Genomic DNA, 17,590 nt, shown 5'->3' on the forward strand with positions numbered 1-17,590 from the left:
ACACACAAAAAAAACTATAATATAGATTTACTGGGGGTACAAAACTAACTCTGAAAGAGAACCTGATAACAGGTTAGAGTTACTGCTCATTGAGGCATATTTAGATTTTAGACTTGGGCTTATTTATCACATGTTCATTGAACCACACAGTGAAAAGCATCGTTCGTGTTTTACAACCAACACAACCTAAGGATGTTCTGGGGGCAGCCTGCAAGTGTTGCCACACATTCTGGCACCAACATAGCATGCCCACAATGCTCGGCTGAACGCAACAATCAACAAAAACAACAGCAAGAAAACAAACCCCATTCTCTCAATCCCACCCACTCCTGTCTCCAGGCATCAAGTCAAAGCACTTTTATTGTCATTTCGACCATAACTGCTGGCACAGTACATAGTAAAAATGAGACAACGTTTTTCAGGACCATGGTGTTACAAGAAACAGTACAAAAACTATGTAAAAACTGAACTATGTAAAAAAACAACACAGAGAAAAAAAACACACAACCACACTAGACTACAGTCCTACCCAGGACTGAATAAAGTATGCAAAACAGTGCAGGCATTACAATAAACAGGACAATAGGGCAGTAAGGTATCAGTCCAGGCTCTGGTATTGAGGAGTCTGATGGCTTGGGGGAAGAAACTGTTACACAGTCTGGTTGTGAGGGCCCGAATGCTTCGGTGCCTTTTCCCAGATGGCAGGAGGGAGAAGAGATTGTATGAGGGGTGTGTGGGATCCTTCATAATGCTGTTTCCTTAGCAGATGCAGCATGTAGTGTAAATGTCCGTGATGGCAGGAAGAGAGACCCCAATGATCTTCTCAGCTGACCTCACTATGCACTGCAGGGTCTTGCGATCCGAGATGGTGCAATTTCCGAACCAGGCAGTGATGCAGCTGCTCAGGATGCTCTCAATACAACCCCTGTAGAATGTGATGAGGATGGGGGGGGGGGGGAGATGGACTTTCCTCAGCCTTCGCAGAAAGTAGAGACACTGCTGGGCTTTCTTTCCTGTGGAGCTGATGTTGAGGGAACAGGTGAAATTCTCCGCCAGATGAACACCAAGAAATTTGGTGCTCTTAACGATCTCTACCGAGGGTCTGTTGATGTTCAGCGGGGAGTGGTCGCTCCATGCCATCAGACATTGACTTCCAGACTTCCAATTGACCTTCAGGCTCTGACATCTGGTATCGACCCCCAGACTAGCAGACGGTGGTGTATTTCATTTATACAAAGTTACTACTAAAGAGAATATCTATCTCATTTCACTAACAATATAATCACTGTTATTACAAACACAGTAAATAGATGAATGAAGACAACCTCTTTTTGAAGACATTAATCTACGAATGTTCTTAAATAAGCCACTTGCAACATATTTTTAATTGTGCAAGAAATCTATTACAAGTGATTTTAAAACATTGTTCAAAGAGGTAGATTTAAAGAAACATCAGAGTAAGAAAGATAGATATAGACAGGGTTGGGGACAGAGAGCTTTAGAAAGGAATAACAGAGCTCAGGTCCTAGGAATATGAATCTATCCAATATAAGGCACTGAAAATTGGGAAAACAGACGCAAAAACTGATGGATGGCAATGGCTGGAATCGGTTACAGAGTCAGTCAGCAAAGCATTAGAGAACTTAAACAAGGGTGAGAATTTTGAAACCTACATACTGGTAGGCTGCAATCAATATAGCATCCGCTAGGATAATGGGATGAAGTAGTTAGCATGTGAACTGCAACTGAATGAGTTACAGCTTGCAGTGGTCAAACAGCTTTGGAAAAGTTGAGTCTAAAGGTAACGAGACAGGAGCAGAAGCAACTGACACTACAAGTGGAAAAATGAGCTTTGGTGATAAAGGATGTTCAAATATGATGTGGAAAAAGTCTGGCGTAATTTTTGTAATTGTCACATGTGCCCATATACAGTGGAAAGCATGCTATCCAGACAGATCATGACACATTAATTACTTCCAGAATGATAGGAGCCATAACTGTGGGAGGAATTGTGGTGATGGCCTAATAGAAAATGTACAGTATAGTATTCTCAAATATTTGGTTACAAAGAATTCCTCCTCATAATACTGGTTACCTGAAAAGCTGCATGACAAATCAGAGGCAGTGAAAGGGTTACAATAGTGGTGCTGGGCTACACATGTAATGAGAATGTCCGGTCGCAGACTGGGATCAATTATTAGATATCACCGAGCTGATTTGGGGACATGGACTCATTCTAAGTGCAGAGTATCAGAACAAGATTTTAAGCAAAGTGGAGCTGTAAACCAGGAGCTAGGTCAGCTCACAGGAATGGTACCAGATGAATTACTAAAGCCCTATATTTGGCCATCGTTATCCATGCCTTTCCAGACTGTTCCCAAAATGTAAAGCTGCACTCTTTTAAGGATACTAAGCACCTTTATTTTGGAATCTTAACACCCTTTTGCTTGGGGTCCAGCAGAAGAGAGAACAGCACAGCAATGGTTTGGGCGAAGATGAGGGAGAATTAAAATACAAGCCCATGACAGGACAGAAGGAAAAAAGCTCAAGTCCAGGAGGAGGCCATAGTTATATCTGCCGGACAAACGGCCAAAGCTTCAGGGCCAATCTTTTGCGAGACATGGGTTTCAATAATATTATTCACATTTTTAGTTTTCAGTTCCACAGTTAATTTGAGGATTTAGAAATGTAACCCTAAACCACTTAAAGCTTTAAGACATGACCAAAAGTTTGTCGCATGTAGCTTTCAAATGCATTAGAAATGGAAGTAGGAAGCCATATAGCCTATGGATTTGATTTCCTGTCTTAAACGAGAAGAGAGAGGCAGAGTTGAGCGTGTGTGCGCATCCATCACAAGCGATGAGGACCACTGACATCCTTGGTTTGGATGTCGTGACTCGCGGGTGAGTTTGATTTAAGAGAGGCAGAGTTGCGCAGGTCCTCACTCCCTGGTAGTGGTCTATCTGGACCCAGTGGCAAGACGAGAGGCAGAGTTATTCATATGGTGAATTACAAAGCCGAGGCCGTTAACGGTAGAGTGCTGGAACGTGGTTATCGTCAGAGATGGAGGAGCCCAGATATCCTGAAGGGTCACTGGGCTGGTGGCGACTGCAGACCTGCAGAAAAACGGTTGAACGCTTCAGACTGTTGCTTGGGCGGACTGAGACGAGCCGATGCGAACTGAAGCAGGGTGGAGTGGTTCACCTGCTTCCGAGGTGCATCTGAGCCCGCGAACCCCACTGTCTGCGGTTACCTACTACCTCCCAGTCAAGGTACGGTATTCGGTCACCGGCCGCCGCCGCGCATCCACGCGAGAGGTCGACGGGAGCCGTGGTTGGCCGCTCGGATGTAACAGCGGCGATGTCGCCCATGCTGATTGACTGAAGGCCCCAGACTGCGATTGGGTGATTTGCGTTAACAGCTGGTTGGGCCGCTAGGGGAGGCGGGCCATTCGATTGAGTGAAGCTGTGATTGGGTGTTCTCGTTTGATTGACATGCGGGGAGGCGGGGGAATTTGGATTCGCTTTCTCCGGGTGATTGACAGTGGGAGGGGTGGGCCCGTGAGGCAGCGTGCGGAGGTGATTGGGTGCCAGCGGCTGCCCGCTGGAGGGAGGAGGCTTTCTTGGGCCGCAGCTGCAGACGGCGCAGTCGCGGCTGCGAGTGGAATGGATGTAGTGGCGGGCTGGGAAGCACTGCCTGCTCTCGGATATCGTCCCGCAGCGGCTGGGGCAAGGAGCGCTCGGTGCGGCGCCGTGCAGGTAGGCGCAGCGCGCAGGCCGGGACCGGGGAGTGGGTGGGGGCCGAGGTTTCCCGTTAAGTCAGCATCAGTTGTCATCCCCCCCCCCCCCACTACCACCACCACCTCCTCCCCTCTGTCAGTCCCTGGCCATCGGCCAGCCCAGCCGCTCGCATTCCGCTCCTCTCAGCTTGTCGCCCGGCTTCGGCTTTCAAACCCCTTCCGCCAGACTAGGCCGCTGCTGCCGCTTCAAAGTCACCTCCAGCCGGGGAAGTTTCGCCAACTGCTCCGGGGTAGAACGGGGCAGGTTTAGCTTGGCCTGGCAGGACAGTTCTCTTTGCCTTGGCAACTAGAATGGGTACATGTATTTCTCCCCCCCCCCCTTTCCGTGCCAACAACACTGTGCAACTTACCAATCACCAAACCTGGTTTACGTCTAGAGGCAGCGCCGTTTGCCAGTGGGGTGCGGGCCTGGTGACCGGTATTGGCTGCATTTAAACTGTGATTTGTATCCAGTGCGAGATAAAGATTTGTCACTTGTTACTTGGCTTGCTCTTCTGTTGGTATCAACCTGCTGAATAAGTCTCGTGACAACTATGTTAGATAAGCAATAACTTGCAGCATAACTGACCCCTAAAGATTACTTGGTTAATTAATTATTGATCTATTTCTCTATTTTAACGAGCACTTGTGAAGATGTGAAACTTTTTACCTTGTCTTGCGATCAGGAGCTGGGTTGTTTTGGGCATTCTGCTGGCGTCTGCCAAGATTAAATCAAGTTTTGTATTGAGCCGCGTAATTCTTAATACAATGATTTACTCCAGTTGAACATGCAAAAGCAGCTTTGGTCAATATTGAAAATGAAATTTAAGGCAGTTAATATTGTATTAGTGTTTGTGTTCATTTACAAGGTTAAATTAGTGTTTTTAAATAAAAGGTGGCTTCTGTTTATAAGCTCTTGGTTCTGTGTAATTGCTTAAAGTTAAGGGGCACTTTAAAAATCAGAATCTGCCGGTAATAGAAAAATAATGGGAAAACTGATAATATCTCGGAATCTAGAGGCGTTGACTGTTTCAGCAGATTGTGGGCAATACCTGGAGAAAGTATCTCTGCTGTAGATTTATAACTAAACTGAACTATAACTGAACAGTTTCCTGGACTTTCAGTTTTCATGCAATGTTATTGATAGATTTGTTAATGAAGCTTCTAATGGTGGTTGAATTTCAAAATGCTCTGAATTGTTCGAATTGGCAATTAAACTCAATCTGATAACTTTAATTCAGAAGTGTGAGGTGATAAAACTTGCTTGAAATTAATAACTTTAAAAAGATCTGCCCAAGTGGCAAATTCTTATGAAGTAATATCTTGAGGTTATGCAATTATGTTGAATTGCAGAGGATCTTGACTTGCTCTCACCCTGAGTAGCATTGTCTGGAAACAGCAAGCTGTGGTTTGCAGAGGAAGTGAAGTTCTACCTACATTTCAGAAAAGGCCAAAGCACTTTTGCAGCCCACAATAAGTTTCTGCAATGTGATTGTGACCAGGTAACAATGCTGTGAATCTTGGCCACAGTACAGCCCCTTTGTACAGTTGTGTGGGATTCTTTTACAATCACCTGCTTGCCCAGTTTATGACATGCATAATTGAATAACCAGCCCCTGTGTGTTCCCCAGCCCATTAAGTGGTCAGCCTTTTTAGTCCTCAATGGCAGGGGGTGGAGATCAGCTATGTGTTAGTGTCTGTGAAATTCAATACTGCAAGTGGAAGTTTTCTTGTGAAAATGGTACATATTTGTTGGCACATTTGGGAGGCTGAACAGGTTTAATTACCACCAGTGTTGCATGTTTATCTATCTTTTGCAGCAGTGTGATAACAGGTGATTGTTGCTCTTCATTTATAGATATTTGTTTCAGTAGAAGTTTAAAAGAAGCTATAGTATGTGTAACTTTTATAGTATCCAGCAGTACAATTGTACTTTTACTGGTACTGATTTCCTTTATAGTAAGCCTTCTGAGAATACTGCATTCTTGTAATTCTAACCTTAAGTGCACTGACACCCCACCCCATACACATGCTCCCTTCTGGCTGATTTTTCAGCTGTCTTGAGCTTTCCACCTTTTACAATGCTCCTTAAAACCTAACTCTCTTTGACCAAGCTTTGCCCATCTGTTCAAATATCTGTCTGAGTGATACATGGTCAGTTTTGTCCGGTTCTGTGAAGTGCATTAAGATATTTGCTTGATATAAAAAATGCTCTAAAGTGCAATGTAGAAAGTTTCCTTATTTCACTACCAAATGGACATGTTCTGATTTTATAGTTGTCTCCTTGGTTTAGATTTGCCATTAGTGGAAAGTAGTTTTCAAGATATCTACACCAGTGAATCAGCTTTTCATAGTAGGCAACTCAGACTCAAACACTCAAGGGAATAGTAGTCATAAACCTGACATTGTAATTTATCTCCTTTTGTCTTGGTGCCCAAATAGAATGTGCTATAGGTAAGCTTCTGTCACAGCCTGGTAATGGGATGAGCTAATCCTTTTTAAAATACAACTAGTTTTTCTGTAATCTAAAATGTAAAATGCAGTAAATATTGAGCAGGTCAGGTTGTACCTGTGAATACAGAAGTAGAATTGAAGTTTCAGGTAATCCCACCTCATTTACTACCCCAGTCATTTCACTGTAAACCACTTTTTATAATGCTGTTTACATTGTGAGTGCATGCTGGTATTTATGCACAGCTTACACCATGCCCATACTTCAAAGTTCAATGTGAGTTTATTGAAGTACATGTATGTCACCACATAGAACCCCGAGATTCATTTTCTTACAGACATACTCTGTAAATCTATAATGGAATGATAACCATAATAGTAATAACAATGAAAGACTGCACCATCTTGGGGGTTCAACCAGTGTGCAAAAGAATGCAAACTGTGCAAATGCAAAAAGAAAGAAATAAACAATAAATACTGAGAACATGAGATGGAGTCCTTGAAAGTGAGTCCATAGGTTGTGGAAAAGTTTCAATGATGGGGCAAGTGAAGTTATCACCTCTGTGTCAAGAGCTTGATGGTTGAGGGGTTCCTGAACCTGGTGGTGTGAATCCTGTACCACCGCCTTGATGGCAGCATTGAGAAGGGAGCATTTCATGGATGGTAGGAGTCCCTGATGCTGCTTTCCTGTGACAGTACTTCATGTAGTTGTGCTCACTTGGTGGGGAGGGTTTTACCTGTGATGGACTGGGCCATACCAACTACTTTTTGTGGGATTTTCCATTCAAGGGCATTGATATTTCCATACTAGGCTGTGATGCAGCCAGTCAGTATGTGTAGAAGTTTGTCAAAGTTTTGGATGTCACACCAATTCTTCGCAAGGTCCTGAGGAGGTAGTAGTGCTGCTATGCTTTCTTTGTAATTTTGCTTATGTGGTCCTAGGACTGAACGTTCAATGAGAACTGGCTCATGGACATCTGGTTTCCTTCTCCTGAAGTCAATAATCTGCTCCTTGGTCTGGTTGACATTGAGTAAGAAGTTATTACTGTGGCAACACTCAGCTAGATTTTCAATCTCCCTCCTGTATATTGATTTATCACCACCTTCAATTTAGCCTATGGCAGTGGTGTCATCAGCAAACATGAATATGGCATTGGAGCTGTGCTTAGCTTCTCAGTCATCAATGTACATCGTGTAGAACAGGGACTATACGCACACATCCTTGTGGTGCATCTGTGCTGATGAAGATGGTACCAAGCTGATCTGACTGGGGTCTGCAAATGGCAAAATTCAGGATTCAATTGCCCAACCTTGAAGTTTAATTTTTATATAATTCCTATTGTTGAATGGCTTTGTTGCATGTCACGCTAACCCACCGCAGCACATTCCTAATGCGTGTCTATTGTGATTAAAGTTCATCCTTGATCCAAATAACTTTGCATTGGAGCTAACAAGCACGGAGGCAGCAGAAATGTGGAGAAAAAAAAAATCTGTGATAAGATTGAGGACAACTGATTTAATGTCTAAAAGGGGAGGTAGAGCAAATGAAAGCAGCAAAAGATGATTAAGAAACAAATCTGTATTTAACCACTAATATCAGAACCATTACTAACACTTTTTGGAGAAAACTAGCTTTGATTTTGGAAGGTTATAAAGTGCCTGAATGAATGTAAATGTAGCTGAAGATGTAGGTGTTTTACTGGGCCGGGTGTGAACAAGATGGAAAATAAAACTGGTAAGTGATCAGAGGTTTTAATCTTGCAGACTAAATGCAAACCAGTGCTGTTTTATGATGGTGGCTGAATTGTCTAGAGCAGTGAAGGTGGGCAGTCATTAAGTCACCGCAAAAGTTACTGGCCAGCAGATGTGCACTTCTAGAACGAGAGCATGGTCTTCACAACCTGGAAGACAGGTAATTGTGGGCAGATTAATCAGGAAGGCTCAGTAAAACTAAGCTTCCTAGACAGTTGATATTTCATTCCTCCCACCCCATTTGATGGGCCTCACTGGAACCATCTCTATTGGACATTGGAAAGTAGCAAGGAGGTGGGGATACTTCATAATACTGATATCTTTCTCTTCCCACATACAGTTGGTCTTCTGTTAGAACTGTAACTATTGATGTATTGTCATGGAAACAGACCATATTACAATTTCAAAGGGAAAAAACGCAATGAAGGAATTAAGTTATTATCAGTTCAGTATGTATTTTCCAAATTAAATACAAGGCCAGCAGGCTTGTAGTTCATTGGCAAAGGTTTGAGTCTGTTATTCCCCAGTTTATTAGTGTAAAAAGGCTCAGATTTTACCTGGGTGAGGGAGTCAGTAAGATGTGAATAATTGACCAAAACCGGCAGAACTACTGTTCAGCACCCAATATAGTCCTAGAATTTAGGCAATTAATTTCTGGAAGTGCGATTGGGTTCTGGGTTACAGGAGAGGAAAAAGCAAGGTTGAACAAGGCAAAGAATATTTATCTTTGATTGTAAAAGATAAAATATTAGATAACATAGGAAACCTACAGCACAATACAAGCCCTTTGGCCCACAAAGTTGTGCCAAGCGTGTCCCTACCTTAGAAATTACTAGGCTTATCCGTAGCCCTCTTTTTCTGAACTCTATGTACCTATCCAAAAGTCTCCTAAAAGACCCTATCATATCTGCCTCCACTGCTGTTACCAGCAGCCCATCCCATGCACACACCACTCTGAGTAAAAATACACTTGCCATGACATCTCCACTTTACCTATTCCCCAGCACCCTAAACCTGTGTCCTCTTGTGGCAACTATTTCAGCCCTGGAGAAAAAGCCTCTGACTATCCACACAATCAGTGCCTCTCATCAATGCTACTCATTGGCCTTTCCTCAATTGTCATGGAAGTGAAACTGTAAGGTAAGTTGGGTGTCTGATTAAAGTTACTTCAGTGTATTCTGTACACTATCTCTCACCCATCAATGTATTAGCACATTCTTGAGTGGTTGTTTGGAAAATGTATGCTATATGTGTTTAATGACCTGTTGCTGAAAGGGAGGTTTCTTCATCCTCCTGAACTCAGCAGATGGGTGGCACTGAGGAAGGGTTGAGTCACTTGTCCAGTGGGCTTATGAATCTTGGCTAAGCGACTCTATTTTCTCCAGCAGATGAGTCAAACTTTTACAAATTTAGTCAGGTAACTTGGGAGTGTTGCAAAGTACTTATTTGGATTAAGAGTCATAAAAATCTAGAACTCGCTCACAAAAGGTTGTAGATACTTATTCAATTCCAGCTTGGATTGGAGACCAAGGTGAATAGACTTCTGTTAGGTAAATGCCAGGAAAATTGGAACAGACACTTGGGTAAATATATTGAATGGGGTAGGGGGCAGGGTCAGTGCGCTAAATTGCCTACTCCTCTCTGATTGACTTGATGTACCTGGCAATCTCTAAATTCTCTTCGCCTTTACATTCAGGATCACCTTAATATGTATTTCAAGCAATATTAATAATCATAATCTGCATAGCAGGTGCTTTTCTAGGATTTCTACAAAGATTAACTGGTTAAGCAAGATGTGAAGAATGATCAGTGGGTCTTGTATGTTACCTCCAGAAGCAAATAAGGCTGGCATTTTCTTGGCAAGCATTGAGAATGGACTGAAGAGCAATTCATGCTGACCCTTGGATTGAAAGATAGAAACTTAGTTGCAGTTAAATTATACATCTTTGGTATGTCATATTGCAGATGAATTCCTCAGGTTTAGTAATATGTAGTTAATTAATAATTATGCAATACAAACAATTCTAGCTGCAGTGTGCAGTTACGTTCTTCTCCAGCGTTAAACAAAGATGACTTTTGTGTCTGCCTGCTTAGGGTATTTGTGCACAGTTGGGCTAAGGGACCTTATGGCTGAATACTTAACTGTTATTTTGTAACAAAATGCTGGAGCAATTTGGCATCTATAGAGGAAAGTGGACAGTCAACATTTTGGGTCAGGCCATTCAATTAGTCTGAAAGGGAGAGATGGCCTCTCTTGCACAGTGGTTTTTTTTGTTGGTCTCATAATTTCTCACAAATTCTATTGTATTTAATTTTCCTGTCAATGCCTGCAAGTAAATGAATCTCAAGGTAGTGTATAGAGGCATAGACATACTTTGATAATTGACTTTGACTTGACCAGTATAACAACAGTAGAGGCTTGGGCAAATCTGCGGCTGCTGTTCACCCTGAAGCCGGCTACTAACAGTGCAAAGCACTGGGGGTTTGGGGCTGTTAAAAATCAAGGCACAAGCTGCTAGCATCTTTATTCCTAAAGTCACTATGGCACATAAATTTTTAAGCACATCTACACTGGCGTGTGAAAGGTCATTGGAAATATTCTGACCTGTCCTAGTAATGCAGAAAGGCATTTAGACATGATATTGCATGACTAGAAATCTAAGGTATGCTTTCGAGTTTGATTTTCTAACACAAAAATGAGAGGTAAACACCTGCAGGTGCCTGAGATCCAGAGCAACACATGCACACAATCCTGAAGGAACTCAGTCAGGCAGCATCTCTGGAGGGGAATAAACAACAGCAGTCCAGACAATGAGCCCGAAGGACTGACTGTTTATCCTCTTCCTGCATGCTGTGTGACCTGCTGAGTTCCTCCAGCATGTTGTCCTTGTTACTCTGGGTTTAAAGCATCTGCAGAATCTCTCGTGTTTACCTTTTTATTTTGGTCAGAATCTCAAACTCAGAAGTTTACCTTGGATTTCTAGTCATGCAACATTATCTAGATAGATACCTTTTCGCATTATTAAGTATACAGAAGTATAGTCGATTTCCAGTGATGTTTCTCACACCAGTGTAGATGTCAAGGGAAGAAACCCGGTGTGCGGTGACAAAGCAGGTATATAGTAATCCAGTACAATGCATGTATTTTTCATGTACTTTATTGAATAAATGGAAGGATGGCTTTCAAAGCATGATGTAGTGGCTGCCCACACTGGCCAAATCAAATTGGTCAGAACAGAATACAGGTGCACCTGCTTTACAAATGTTTGCTTTATGCCACTTCGCTTTTACAGAAGGCCTACATTAGTAGCCTGTTTTCGCATTACAAAGAGGATTTTCGCTTTTATGAAAATTTTTCCCATATAAATTAATGGTTCTTCATGTTACACCATTTCGGCTTAAGAAAGATTTACCTTTGTAAAGGCTGGGGGGAGAGAAACACCTGTAACTTGCAATATGATTTAGAATCTTAAATGTACATTTGAGATGCTACAACATGTTTGCATGGTAAGTTTACTCTTGTTATAAATGTTATGATTCTTGTTATAAATTTGGGTATGATAATTTTTCATTTGACCAAGGAATGATTTTGAAAGTAGTTCATGCAAGCATTTAGGTTTTTAATTTGGTTTCTAGTACTAATGAGATTTGCCTCTATGCCAAGCAAGTTCAGTTTTCAACATCAAGTTTAATTTTGACCAACAATAGGGCATTGTGAAGCAGAATGATGTTCTCGTCCAGACCAGCGGAGGACGTCTTGGCATGTTTTCTCGTGATTGTGTGAGTTGAATTTGTTTGCCATAGGTATTGTGTAGTTTTGGTCAGTGTTTATGGTAGATGTAATACAGATGCTGTAATTGTCTGAAGTTAAAAGTCAGCATTGTTCTGCATATCATTCCCCCTACACTAAAATGCTAAGGCTTGGGGCGGCCTGCAGGAAAGTACAACAATTTGAATATTTAAAAAAAAAGGCTAAACACTCATTTGGGAGGTCAAGCCACACAAAGGAGCATAAAATTTGGAGGGCATTTGGCTTGCCTGGCACTTCAGCTGGACTATGAACATACAGATCCCCGTTTCACAAACATACCCTCCATTGTCTTTGAGTGATCCCAGAGCTTTGGCCTGAAAGTAATCCAGAGTTGGCCAGTTTGAAGAGTTCCTTTTCTGGGTGGATCCTGACCTCCACAGTTGCGGAGACAATATGCAACCTGCATCTGTGTGCCTTGTGTGTTTGTTGGGTTGAGCCTTCTCCAAATTGTCCCGTGTATAGGTGAGTGCAGGGCAATGGATGTATTAGGGTGTGTAGTCGATCAGAATTTAAGAGGCAGTAGGGATAAGTATAGATGCTCAGGCCAGATGCAGTCGGCTGAGGGGCCTGTTTGTGTTTAGATTCCCCGTTGATGCACAGAATTAGTATTTTTCCCACTTCTATTCAGTACTTGTCTTCTGTGTGATGGATACACCTTTTTCTAAAATAAAACTTCTGAACAAGTTTTCTTACTTCAGTGGTTGGCAAGTTGATGGAGAAGATCCTGAGAGGCAGGATTTATGAACATTTGGAGAGGCATATATGAGTTTCAGCAAGGCATTTGATAAGGTACCCCATGCAAGGCTTATTGAGAAAGTATGGAGGCATGGGATCCAAGGGGACCCTGCTTTTAGATCTAGAACTGGCTTGCTCACATAAGGCAGAGAGTGGTTGTAGGTGGGTCCTATTCTGCATGGAGGTCAGTGACCAGTGTGTTCTGAAAACCCTACTCTATGACTTTTATAATTGACCTGGATGAGCAAGTGAAGGGATGGGTTAGTAAATTTGCTGATAACACAAATGTTGGGGGTGTTGTGGATAGTGTGGAAGACTATCGGAGGTTACAGCAGGACATTGATAGGATGTAAAACTAGGCTGAGAAGTGGCAGATGGAGTTCAACCCAGCTAAGTGTGAGATGGTACATTTGGGTAGGTTAAATATGACAGAATAAAGTATCAATGGTAAGTGTGGAGGATCAGAGGGATCTTGGGGTCCGGGTCCGAGTCCATAGGACACTCAAAGCTGCTGCGCAGGTTGACTCTGTGGTTAAGAAGGCATGTGGTGCATTGGCCTTCATCAATCGTGGGATTGAGTTTAAGAGCTTGAAGGTAATGTTGCAGCTATATAGGACTCTGGTCAGACCCCACTTGGAGTACTGTACTCTGTTCTGGTTACCTCACTACAGGAAGAATGTGGAAATCATAGAAAGGGTGCAGAAGAGATTTACAAGGATGTTGCCTGGATTGGGGAGCATGCCTTATGAGAATAGGTTGAGTGAACTCGGCCTTTTCTCCTTGGAGCGATGGGGAATGAGGGATGACCTGATAGAGGTGTTTAAAATTATGAGAGGCATTGATCATGTGGATAGCCAGAGGCCTTTTCCCAGGGCTAAAATGGCTAGCACAAGAGGGCGCAGTTTTAAGGTGCTGGGGAGTAGGTACAGAGGAGATGTCGGGTTAAGTTTTTTACGCAGAGAGTGGTGAGTATGTGGAATAGGCTGCCAGTGATAGTGGTGGAGGTAGATACAATAGGGTCTTTTAAGAGACTCCTGGATAGGTGCATGGAGCTTAGAAAAATGGAGGGCTGTGGGTAACCCTAGGTAATTTCTCAGGTAAGGACATGTTTGCCACAGCTTTGTGGGCCGAAGGGCCTGTATTGTGCTGTAGGTTTCTGTGTTTCTGAGAGGGTCAGTATCTGTAGTAGCAAAGCATGTAAGTAGATAAATCAGTTCAAATCAGTGCATCAGGACTGGGGGATCAGGAATGATTGCCGTGTATAGCATCTTGACGATGGAAGCATGTAGGTGATAGTGAAACTAGATACGGAGGAGAGTACATCCTTGGTTTTTGTAGGATGCTAGAAAAGAAACTGCAGAAGCCCATATAGAGATATCTGCTTCATAGTTAGGCACTGGTAATCCTCCTGAAGATTGGACCATAGCTAATATTGTTCCTTTGTTTAAAGAAAATTGCAAGGACAAGCCAGGAAACTGTAGGCTAGTCAGCCTAACACCAGTAATGGAGAAGTTGCATGAGAATTAAGGGATAGGTTCTACCAGCATTTTGATAAACATATTAGAGGTGGTCAGTATGGCTTTGTGTGTGGGTATTCAATTTAATTTGAGTTTTTGAAGTGCTAATATAAAAGATGAGAAGGGCAGTATATGTTGTCTTTTTGGACTTTAACAAGGCTTCCAGATTCTCCATGGTAAGTTCCCCTGAACTGTTAGGTCCCTTGGAGTCCACGAAGTACTAGTTTGGTGGATTCAGAATTGGATTGGAGGTAGGAAGCAGAGGGTGGTGATTGAAAGTCTTGGAAAGGAGGATGTGGTTTTGAAACCCTTGTTTTCTTATAAATGATTTGGATGCAAATGCACAAGACTTGATCAGTAAGTTTGCAAATGACATAAAATTAGGACATGTTGATAGTGAAGCAGATTATTAAAGATGACAAAGGAATCTTGATTACTTAGCAAGGTGGACTGAAGAGTGGCAAACAGATTTCAATACAGATAAGTGTGAAATGATTCTTCTTAGTCCAACCAGCATAGGACTTGCACTAGAGTAATGGAATTACTAGAGTAATTGTACAAGGAGTATAAGTGCATTGTTCGTTGAAAGCAGTGTCACAGGTAGACGTGGTGGTGAAAAAGACATTTACCATTCTGGTCTTCAGTCAGATGATTCAGTATAAGAGTTTGGACATTAGATTGCAATTGTATAAATCATTAGTGAAGTCACACTTGTTCACTTAAAGTACTTCGTAGAATTTTGATCATCTTGTTATAGGAAAAATGTAATTAAAGTGGAAAGAGTACAGAAGAGATTTGAGGATATTGCCCGGAGTAGAGGACCTGAGTTACAGGGAGAAGTTTGCCAGGCCAGGTCTTTCTTACTTGAAACATAGGAAAATGAGTGACCTTAGAAATGTTTAAAGTTATGAGAGGCATGGATAAGGTGGATGGTAATAGCTTCCCACCCCACAATGGTAGGGGAACCCACCATTTTAAAGAAAGAAGGCAAGGCAGATTGTGGCAATTGGGGGCATCTCCCTCCTGTCAACAATAGGCAAAGTGCTTGCACATATTGGTGTCAACTAACTCCTGGTATCTGAAGAAGTACTCTGAATCACAATGTTTTCTACCCACCTAAAGGTACTGCAGACGTGATCTTCACATGCCAAGTACAGGAAAAATGCCATGAGCAAAGGCAGTCCTTGTACTTAGCTTTCACAGATTTGGCAACTGCATTTGATACAGTACACCACCAAGCTCTCTGGCTTGTATCATGTGGATATGGCTGTCCTTACAAGTATTTGCGACTACTGAGGCTACTGCATGATGACTTGCCATCCACGGTACTCAGGAATAATGGTACAGGACCAAAACCCTTCACTGTCATGACAGGTTAAACAAGGCTGGATCACTGCCTGATTTACCATCTTTACTGCTACCATCCTTCACTGCATTGACCAAGACTTGCCACAGGAAATCCTAACTGTGAATAGAATGGACAAAAGGCATTTCAATCTCAACCAGTTCAAGATCAGCACCACCACTGTAATGGGAGCTTCAGCATGTGGATGACAATGCCATTGCAGCACACTCTGAAGAAGACCTTCAGTGTATCTTGTATGCCTTTGCCAAAGCATATAGGGCCCCAGTCTTTTTTTATATGTATAAAAAGACATGGGTCCAGTATCCACTGTTGTCCAACAAGCCATTTATCCAGCCCTCCATAAAAGTCGATATCGTCCTTGAAAATGTTAAGCACTTTCTCCTACCTTGGCAGCATTCTCTCAAAAGCAGACGTTGATTCAGATGTCACGCTCTGCCTGAGTGGTGCTAATGGAGTTTATGCAAGGTTAAGGAAAAGGCTTTGATGACTGCGACCTATTGAACTTTTGGTCTATAGAACAATTGTCCTTCCTGCATTACTGCTTGGAGCTGAATCATTACAGTAGATACCTGTAAACTCTGGAACAATGCCACCCAAGAACCTTAAGATTGAGGATCAGCTGGAAGGGCACACACTATGACCAGCTTACTGGAGAAAGCCAACATGAACATCATCTCCCACGATAAAGCAATCCCAACTCTGAAGGAAAAGTCATGTTACTCGGATGCCTGACTCGAGTCTACCCAAACAGATCCTTTACTCCCAGTTGAAGGAAGGTCAGCGAACCTCTGGTGGGCAAAAAGAAACGCTTCAAGATGACCTCAAAATATCCCGAAGAAACTCAACATTTCATCTGTTCAAGAGGGAGTTGTGCCGTAAAGGGCAAGTGGCGGTTGCAGAAGGAGAGACTGAACAACCAAACAACCCAGCCCTAACCACCAACTACAGCCACCTCTTGCTGTTGCCCACACTGTACCAGAATATATGGATTCTGGATCAGCCTCTGCAGCCGTTTGAGGACCCAGCAGTAGACAAATATCTCGCATGATGGAACTACTAAGAAATCCAGAACTGTATAGGTTTGGGGTGAGAGGAGAGATTTATAAGGGATCTAAAGGGCAACCTTTTCTTGCAAACTCTGGTGAATCTATAGAATGACCTCCTGCAAGGAGTGGTTGAGGCAGGTGCATTAATACAAAGTATTTGGCTTGGCTAGGGATCCTACAAATACAGGTCTGTATCTGGTGTATTACTGTGGTGGATAGGTGGGAAGAAAATCCCCTCCATCTGGTGCCACCAGTCCCTTCCACCCTTCACACCCCCAGACATATGGGCAGTCATATGGTCCTCAAATCACCAGTCCTGATTCATCAATTTGCACCTTTTTTTTAGTGTTTAACCTGCTGAGTTCTTCCAATGTTTATTTTTTGTTTTGGATTCTCTTATCTGCAGCTTCTTTTATGCACCCCTTTTTATGAACCTGAACAGTGTGGTTTGTGTCAATCCTTCCTGCAGACCTCTATCTAATCCAGATTAGGTTGCAGGGAACTTTTATTACTGTTCCAGGAATTTTTTTTTGTTCATAGGATTTAATTTGTTTCTTTCAAGCTGTTAAAATTATTGCAAGATAGGTGTGCTACGACTGATACTTTGTTTTTGTATTACTTTTACATAGAAATGAATCCAGGGTACTCTTCCCAGCCCCGATGTCATTCACACTCCTCTTCCTCTACCTCAATTTATTTTGAAGTTGTTTATGCATTGTTGGGAGAAGAATCTTTAGTTGATTGTATGCTTGAATGTGGAGACCAGTTCAGAACAAGTGACTGGCCATAAACTGAGGGCTGTGGCTCGAGGTCAGATGCATCACCATAAGCCAAGAATTCATTCCTTCTCACCATCCCTGCAACTTTGATTTATTTCATTTTTATTTAGTGACTCAGCCCAGAGCAGGTCCTTCCAGCCTGGCCTGGCATACCCGACCAACCGGATTAACCCAAACCTAATCAGGATCAGTTACAATGACCAATTAGCCTAGCCTTGTATGCCTTTGGACTGTGGGAGGAAACTGGAACACTGGGGTGGCAGGGGGAGAGAGGGGAAACTATGCATTCCACAGGGAGAGGAGAACAGGAGGTGCCAGAATTGAACTCCAGAACACCCCAGGCTGCACTAGCGTT

At 42.7% G+C, this 17,590-nt stretch overlaps 1 protein-coding gene and 1 long non-coding RNA gene across 4 annotated transcripts in view; one reads left to right on the forward strand and one right to left on the reverse strand.

Annotated features, from left to right (window-relative positions):
- Positions 1-342: 342 nt before the first annotated feature.
- Positions 343-5,421, reverse strand: LOC132377940 (uncharacterized). The gene is made up of 2 exons (XR_009506849.1): positions 4,150-5,421; positions 343-3,116 (listed from the first exon to the last, which is right to left on the reverse strand). It is a non-coding gene; the product is annotated as an uncharacterized LOC132377940 (long non-coding RNA).
- The window catches only part of dag1 (dystroglycan 1), a 153,489-nt gene continuing 139,378 nt past the window's right edge, over positions 3,480-17,590 (forward strand). The window contains exon 1 of one of the 3 annotated variants that reach the window (XM_059944442.1): positions 3,480-3,758. In XM_059944442.1, the coding sequence (XP_059800425.1) occupies positions 3,495-3,758 (264 nt within the window). In that variant the 5' untranslated portion in view covers positions 3,480-3,494. Of the gene's footprint in view, positions 3,759-11,695; positions 11,762-17,590 lie in introns of those variants that run through there. The other 2 variants (XM_059944446.1, XM_059944443.1) reach the window with 2 other exon arrangements.

Source organism: Hypanus sabinus, chromosome 19 (assembly GCF_030144855.1).
Source record: "Hypanus sabinus isolate sHypSab1 chromosome 19, sHypSab1.hap1, whole genome shotgun sequence".
NCBI lineage: Eukaryota > Metazoa > Chordata > Chondrichthyes > Myliobatiformes > Dasyatidae > Hypanus > Hypanus sabinus.